The sequence below is a fragment of the Vicia villosa genome, linkage group LG2, assembly GCF_029867415.1.
Source record: "Vicia villosa cultivar HV-30 ecotype Madison, WI linkage group LG2, Vvil1.0, whole genome shotgun sequence".
NCBI lineage: Eukaryota > Viridiplantae > Streptophyta > Magnoliopsida > Fabales > Fabaceae > Vicia > Vicia villosa.
The window spans coordinates 133519260-133527913 of NC_081181.1; the positions used below are offsets into that span (position 1 = coordinate 133519260).

The following is an 8654-nucleotide window of genomic DNA, read 5'->3' on the forward strand; positions in this document are numbered from 1 at the left end:
TGATAATATGAGAGTTCATTTTAGATTTTAATATGAGAGTTAATTTGGTATTAGTTGTGTAGTGATAATATGAAAATTATTTTAATTATCATACTAATTTATAATCCTACAACTTCTTTCCTCCAAAATTTTTCCGTCAAAATTTTCACCAATTATAATTAATTAAAATAAAATAATTTTAAAAATTAATTTAAATAAAATAATTAAAAAATAGTTTAACATAATTTAAAAAAATTATAATTAATTACTTAATTAATATTTATTATTTTTAATCATTAATATATTTAAATTTTCATACATTTTAATTTTTACAAATTTTATTAATTATTATTTGAATATATAAGATAATGTATCAATTTTCATCCCACTAAACCACAACATTAAATAACTCACTCAATATTAATTTTTTTACCCCACTATCATTTTTCATCCCACTAAGCCACAACATTAAATAACTAACTCAATATAATTTTTTTTATCCCAGTTAGGAAGGGAGCACCTATTATCTATCATTTCTTTTATAAATAACCAATTCTTATGATGCTATTTCATCTTAATCACAATTCATTCCATTGAATCTTACCTATAGTTCCTTTATTATGACACAATATTTACTTTTCATTTTCATGCAATCATAATTTTTATTTTTCATTTCATTAAATCTCAAGTATAATTATTTATACCATTGGTACTTCTCATGCCATTGAGGGATACAAACTCCTTATTTTTGTATGCCTTAATTTCTATAGTTACTAATATTTGTCAATTTTTTAATTTTTAGAATTTTGAAACTATAAATATATTAAAAAAAGTTGTTGATGAATTGGATTTTAAAAGATGTTTTCATTATTTGTTTGTAGGTAACATTTTAAAGTTTTTCTTATTCTGCTAATGTTTATTTATTCTTAAAATATATATATTTTTTATATTTCTCAATAACAATTAAATAACATTTACCGTGCACGCTTAGTTTTAATATAATTGTAGGGAAAAGCTAACATGTACCCCAAAGGCACAAGTTAATAAAATATTTATAGAAATATTTTCTTGGAACGCGTGCATTCAAGGTATTGAAACTTTAAATATGACTCTATTGCATTTAATTACATTTAACTTTTTTTAATTATAGTATCCTTAACATGTGCCCTTAGGGCACACGTTAGCATGATCCATAATTAGATTAGTTGTGTAGTGATAATATGGGAGTTCATTTTAAATGAATTATATGAATTGTATTATTTGTAATTATTTGTATTATGCAAAAACTCAATGTTGGAGTAACTCTTTCCGACTAAGATGTAATTCATATAAACACTAGAATACAATAACAATTTGCTGTAATTTAAGAGACAATGAAAGAAGAAATAATATTTAATCATAGTAAAAAGATAGTCTTGGGCCATGTTGTTAACACCGAATAAGAGTAGAACACAAAAGTAGTATCAAAATATTACATGCCAAGAGTCAAAAGCCTAGTAACATGGCTAGAATTAATTTTTCTTGTCTGAAATAATGATCTTTTTAAGTTTTGTCGAAGATAGTTCTCCATCACACCGACTGCCGACGGTCATAGATTCGCTTGAATGATCATATATCTGTCTCTTTGTCGTGGGTGTTAACAGATCTTTGTCGTGGATGTTAACAGATCGGGATTATGCGTAGATATTATCTCTAGTAGGTTTAATTTAGCAGGTAGTGAATATTATTATAGTAACGGTTAACCATGGTCGAGAGTAAATAATCTGGATCATGGTGTCGCGCATCTGAGCAGCAGAGAGACGCAAAATAGCAAAATATCTGTACATTTCCAGTTCCAAAATATAAATTTGCAAGATACGCCCAAATGAACCGCTTCAATTTCAATTTTATACCTATTTATGGATGACAAGTAATGTTAATAAAGAGTAATGGGGCTGCGAGGTAGTATTAATAAAATACACAATTATAAAACAAGTTGATACCTATAGATTCCCGTCTCAGTTTTATGGCCATTATCACATTCAAATAGAGGTTGATCACCACGAGCAGCTTTAATGCATGCATGGCAAGTCTGGTAATACCATCCGAAGGAAGACGCAATAAGCTTTTTGGTTGTAGCAACCGTTGCACAGAAGGAAGTCTGCATGAAAAAAAGGAAAATATATTGTAAAGCATACGTTATAGTCAACAATGTTCAACGGATCATCTCAATGAGGCATATTGCATACCTCGCGCAGTTTTTTGATTTCATTGAGAGACAGTGCAACAGCGCCAGAAAGCAATTTATGGCTTGAAGTTAGTCGATCTCTGTCAAATTTAGAGGTGCGGGAGTAACGTAGAGATTGAGAGCTTAGTTGGTGGGAAACGGTAAACTAAGATTCCTTAGGGATACTGCAAGACACCATGACAAGTTAAAAAAGACGAATGTTATCTAAAAGTGAAAATTTTGGATAAGCGGGAGAAATATAAATCATTGTAGATACCTGTTGATGAAGTTTTTGATTGAAGGTAATTCTTGATTGATATAGACCTTCGTAACATGAAACGTGTTGGTAACCGAGAGTGGATATTGCTCTACAATTACAAAGAATTGGCTATATCAGATTCTACATTAGTATAAGTTATACGTGTAAAACAAAATAGTATTAACCGTCTAACCCTCTTCTTTTACTTTTGCATATTGAAGCAAAACAATTGTTGGCATAGACGTATTATCCCGTTCCTGGGTAAACTTGAAGAATTGTGCGGCATACGCCTCCCAAAGGATGCAATTCATTGTGTTGTTGTTGCTGGGCATAATACAATGGAATGGTTAGGAAACGTTAAATTGTTACGGAGCCAAGCGGACAAAAATTAAAAGTCGAAACACTTACCTCGCATCCCTAAGGACCAAATTAACTTATAGTTTTTTTCCACCACTCTGTGTCTGGGCATATCCAATACTCTCGACCATATCAATAATGTCTGCAAAAAAATATATAAATGAAAAACGTAACACAAAGAATATTATTATAAAGCAAAAAGTGTGCAAGTCAGACATTTGATATTACCGATCAGCATATCTTTCTAAAACCTGCCAGTAATAATATCAGTAAAACTGATAAAGTTGTGTTGCTTGGGCTGTATGACGTGTTTGTCAACATCAGAAACTGATGTTCCTCAAGTAAATTTGACCAAAAACTTGTGGGTGAATGGTTTAATAACCAAATTATTTAGTTGAACTTTAAAGTTTTATACGGTGTATGTCTGATCCAAAGCAAACTTGTCATAGTATGCAGCAACCATATATAGAGTTAGAACAACATCATGATTATCACACCTCTGCCAAAGATATCAACGTTGTTCAAAAGTTAACTATTTGAATCCAAGGGAAGTAAAAACATGTAACTATTGTGTAAATAGTGTAACTATTGAAACATATACACAATTGAAACAAAGAAGCAAAATAGATTTGAACTTACACTCACACTTAACATGAAATAAGTCAAACACTAACATGTAACTTTTGAAGATTAATCAACATGAAATCTATCAAACACTATTGTAATAATAAATCTCAATATATAGGTAAACTTTTGCAGTGAAAAGTGAATCAATGGATGGTAACATTAGAAAATGAGTAAATATATTCATATAGTTAAAACAAGTAAAAGAAAACACAAGAACGATTTACATAGATCTAATGATAAATTTACAATAGAAATTCTCTACAAAAGTTTTTATCACAAAAAAAATGACTGAATATAATATTTTCTATTTTACATTATATTCATGCAACTTTTTATTTTAAGTTTTGTAAAAAAAAATATATATTATAATGTGATTTCAGTTCTAAAACTTAAAATTAAAACATACTGTATAATTCTATTTTTCTTGATTTTATTAAAACATCTCACAACTAGTTTATTTTCTCATATCTTTTATGTTGGAAAGATATGAACATTAAAATTATCAAAGAGTATGTTGGAAAGAAAAAATGTAAGCAATAAAATGAAGAGAAATACAAATTGCAAAAGAAGAGAAAGCAAGAACTCTTAATTTTTAGTACCTGTTTACCAATTCCATCCATTCCCAAGACTCTCCCATTATGGTATCTGAGACCTGACGATCATTGCATATATCTCTTCTTAGTTGCAGCTTGAACTGTGTCCTCATGAGGTATGGCTTGCTATGTAAAGTCAGTATTAATTTATGGTTTGCTTAAAAATAAAAGTTAAAGGTAATAATGAGATGTGATTTGAGTAGTTGATTAGGTGTGATGTACTCTGAATTGAAAGTACTGGTACATATATCAAGAAAAAATACTGTTGCATCTTGACGTTAGGTAGGTGAAATTGAAAGTAGGCTAGGTAGAGTATCAAGAAAAAATCTCATACAAGACATGACAAGAGATTTAAAAGTAAGTTTGCTCTCAAATGTCAGACATGGTCTGATTTTGGTACAATTTTTTTTTTAAGTTGAAATTTGATTCATTTTAAATCATTCAACAATTCAAGGTTGCTTCACAAATATAAACGTCTTTTTTAAATTTTTTTTTTATATATTTGAATTTTTTCAATTAATATCTTTTTTTTTTTAAATTGAAATAAAACAAAATTATAAGATTGCAATTTAATTTTATCTAAAAAATCTATAACTTCAAAAACTATAAAACTGTATAGAAATACATTTGAAACTTTAATTAAAAAATAATTTAATTTAAGTTTGATTTTATCTCAAAAATACATCTTTAGGAACATTACATTTTTCATGAAATACTATATCAAAATTTATTAAAAGTTGATATATTTTTATCACAGAATGATTTACAGTTGATATATATATATATATATATATATATATATATATATATATATATATATATATATATATATATATATATATATATATATATATATATATATATATATATATATATATATGATCATTACATTTTTCATGATACATTTTTCAGAATTAGAAAAGGGTCCACGAACGTGTTACACAGTGTTAGTGATGTCGAGGAGGGGGTGTACCTGCAAGGTATTCTGACGATCAAACGTTTTGGGCCTAGCCTATTTCCACCCTACCTGACAGTCAAACGTTTTGGGCCTAAATCCACGATTCAGTCTAAAACAAGGACCGTTAGCCATGCGCTGGAGGTAATATATCTACAAACTCTCTCCCTCGAGAGAGTCAGGTAACACATTTTCATAACCCTAAACACTAAATCGTATATACTGACTTGATCGTCAGAATACCTTGCAGGTACACCCCCTCCTTGACATCACTAACACTGTGCAACACATTATGAAAATTGCAATTTTTTTTCACTGCATGCAATTGATAAAGCTGCATTATGAAAACTAGTTTATTTCCCTTATGTTGTAGAGTTTGTTCCAAGGTGGAGATTTGTGATATTTTTGATAGAACTCTAGTATCTCGACATGGATAGCTTATTGGTTTGACAAAGTTTATGCTTGTTGTCGAAGTATGTTGACATGCAGATTCGAAGTCCTGCATGTTATAGTTGAAATGTATTTTAGCATGTAGTAGTCGATAATGATAGGTTTGTTAGCATGTCAAATTAGGTCTGTTTGTTTAGCTCAATTGTTTGTTTAGCCCAAATTAGAGAAAAATTAATTACATTGGAGTGATGAGATTGATACGAAAATACCCGAATCCAATTCAAATCAATTTGAAACGAAATTGGGATTCAATTTTGCATTTTTGACAGAATTTGGACGGATAATGGATATTTATTAAGACTTCGGGTTTGAGTTTGAAAAAGGTAAAATCATCCGCTTTCTGTCGTGTTGGTTGTTGTCATGTCCGCTCTCAATTCAATATAATTTTGAATCCACCAATATTTAATAAATGTTATTTTAGAAAAAATATTTAATGTTATTTAACTTATATTTTTTAATTTATATTTGTTGTCAATGTATCGAGATAATACAAAATTAAAAAAAAAAAAAAAAGTAACTTTCAAACAACAAGAGGTGAATATAACTAACTTAATTATTCTATAAAAAAACTAACTTATATAGCCTGTGCCTCACTGTTATCATTTTCTGTTCTAATCATATTTCCTTTAAGTCTATGCAATTCAGCCTGTACCTGATCAACCTTAGGGTGTGATTGATCTCCAGAAGAGAACACATGAATGTCATTCTTGGCCTCAATCCAGCTTAACCCAGGATCTTTCTCTACCATCAATCCTCTCATTTTTCTTCTTATTTTAGCAACTTCATCCCATCTCCCTGCAGCAGCGTAAAGATTAGAGAGCAAAACAAGAGTTGGACCATCTTCTGCATTCAATCTCATAACTTCCTCTGCTGCATGAACTCCCACTTTTAAATTTTTGTTTATAACACAAGCACTTAGCAAAGTTCTCCATAAATCAATATTGTCTTCAAAATAAGGTGATTCGTTGATGATTTCTTCCGCTTCTTCCAATAACGCCGCGCGACTCAACAATGTTACCATGCATGAGTAGTGCTTAGGCCCAGGAACTAAACCAATGTTGTTCATATAATTCCATAGTAACTTTCCTTGCTCAGCTAATCTACTGTGGCTGCATGCAGACAATAGAGACAAGAATGTCACTTGATCTGGAACTAGACCATGTTTAGTAATCTCCTCGAAAAGTTTCAATGCCTCATCCACCATTCCATGGTGACTATATCCTCCAAGCATTGAGTTCCAACACTTCAAATCGGGACGTGAAACTTGAGAAAATACCAAATATGCAGCTTCAAGGCTACCGTTTTTAGCATACATATCAATTAGACTCCCAGATACAGACATTTCAACATTATAGCCCAATTTGAAAGCATAGCAATGAATTATTTCACCTTGTCTTAAAATTGCAAGGTCTGCACAGACACTCAAAACTCCACTGAGAACATAGCCATCAGTCTCATGGGCTTCATGATACATTTCAGAAAAGCATCTAATTGCACTCATTCCGTCAGTCATTTTAGAATAGCCAGCGATCATTTCAGTCCAGAGAACAGGATCCTTTCCTGGGATTGAATAAAAGACACGCTGAGCAGCTTCCGTTTCTTGATTTTTGAAATACATCGATACTAGAGTGCTTCCCACAAACACACTTCTCTCGAATCCTGCTTTAATAATCTGAGCATGAAGAGGTTTTCCAAAACTGAAACACGGGAATGCACCGGTTGCAGATATAATGGCAGCATAAGTATAGTCATCTGGTTTGGGAAAGCACAATTCCTTCAACTGGACAAACAAATTCATTGCCTTCTCTCCATCCTCATTATCAGAATACCCAGCAATCATAGAATTCCATGAAACTAAATCCCAGTTTTCCATTCTACTAAAAATTTCATAAGCCATCTGTGTATCACCAACATTGCAGTACATGTCAACCAGCGCATTATGCAGATGTAAATCCGGCGACACATTCCCTACAATTACACGTGCGTGAACCAATCTCCCACAAAAATAATCTTTCATACGACTACAAGCATTCAAAACCATACAAAACGTGTATACAGTCGGCGTAAAACCAACCCTCATCATTTCAATAAATAGATAAACACCTTCCTTGATCTTATCATTCTTCAAATATCCAACAATCAAAGAATTCCAAGCAACATCATCTCTTTCATTCATATCCCAAAAAACAGATTCAGCAGAACTCAAATCCATGCAACTTGAGTACATATTAAGCAAAGAAGTTTGGACACAAATATCATTCAAAAAACCAAACTTCAAGCTCTTGGCATGAAGTAACAATCCAACCCATAAATCTCCATGCAATGAAGATGCTTGAAGTAAGCTAGTAAAAGTCAAGCTGGAAGGCCTAAGACCCATATTTTCCATCTGCGTATACAAGTTAATGGCATACATGGAATGCTCTGATACTCGAGAATATGCTGCAAGAAGTGCATTGTAAGAAACAAGAGTTCTATGAGGCATTTTGTCGAACACTTGGTGGGAGTCTTTGAGTGAACCGCAGCGTGAATACATGGAGATGATGTTGTTGTATAGAAACGCAGATTTGGAGCCAAATGTATTGGAGGTAGTTAAGAGGAGGGCGTGGAGTTGACGCGCCTCGCGTAGTGAAGTTGTGATGCTGCACTTTTGCAGCAGAAGAGTATCCGTGATACAAAAACATAGCTTGTTCATGTAACAATGGCATATGACTCTACCAACACCTTGATACAGATACAATGTTATGTCTCTTTGTTAAGGAAACCAGGGTATCATGCATAATGCATAGATTAATCCCTCAGGCCGTGTAAAACCATATAAGCGACCAAACTCTCATTCAAAAAATTTAACACTGCTATATGTCCAAAATACTAATGGAACCCACGACCTCAGATTAAGCTAAAAGACCACACCATCTTGTTCTTGGGTACAGTAAACTAGTTTTTTTACAGCTGAATTAGCGTTTTTTGTTTTTAAATTAGTTTTGTGAGTGATTAATCTGTTATTCCTCCGTCTCAAAATAAATGTCTTATTCGATCTTTATGCGGTTCTTAAGAAAATGATTAGATGTATTGATTTTAATGATAAAATTAATGTCATTTACTAAAGTATCCTTATTTATTATAGATAGTAGAGTTGTTGAAAAACGTGAAAGTTAATATATAGGGGTATAGTAGTGAAAAAATAATAAATGTTGCATTGGTATTCTAAAGAGACATTTATTTTAAGAC

The 8654-nt window shown here is 31.5% G+C and overlaps 1 protein-coding gene across 1 annotated transcript; it reads right to left on the reverse strand.

Annotated features, from left to right (window-relative positions):
- Nucleotides 1-5775: 5775 nt before the first annotated feature.
- Nucleotides 5776-8365, reverse strand: LOC131652170 (pentatricopeptide repeat-containing protein At3g50420). The gene has a single exon (XM_058921959.1). It carries the CDS (start codon nt 8116-8118, stop codon nt 6001-6003), a length of 2118 nt encoding a protein of 705 aa, XP_058777942.1. The 5' UTR covers nt 8119-8365; the 3' UTR covers nt 5776-6000.
- Between the last annotated feature and the right edge of the window lie 289 nt (nt 8366-8654).

Coding starts and splice junctions, on each gene's coding strand:
- LOC131652170 (XM_058921959.1), bottom strand. CDS start 8,118: ATGAACAAGCTATGTTTTTGTATCACGGATACTCTTCTGCTGCAAAAG.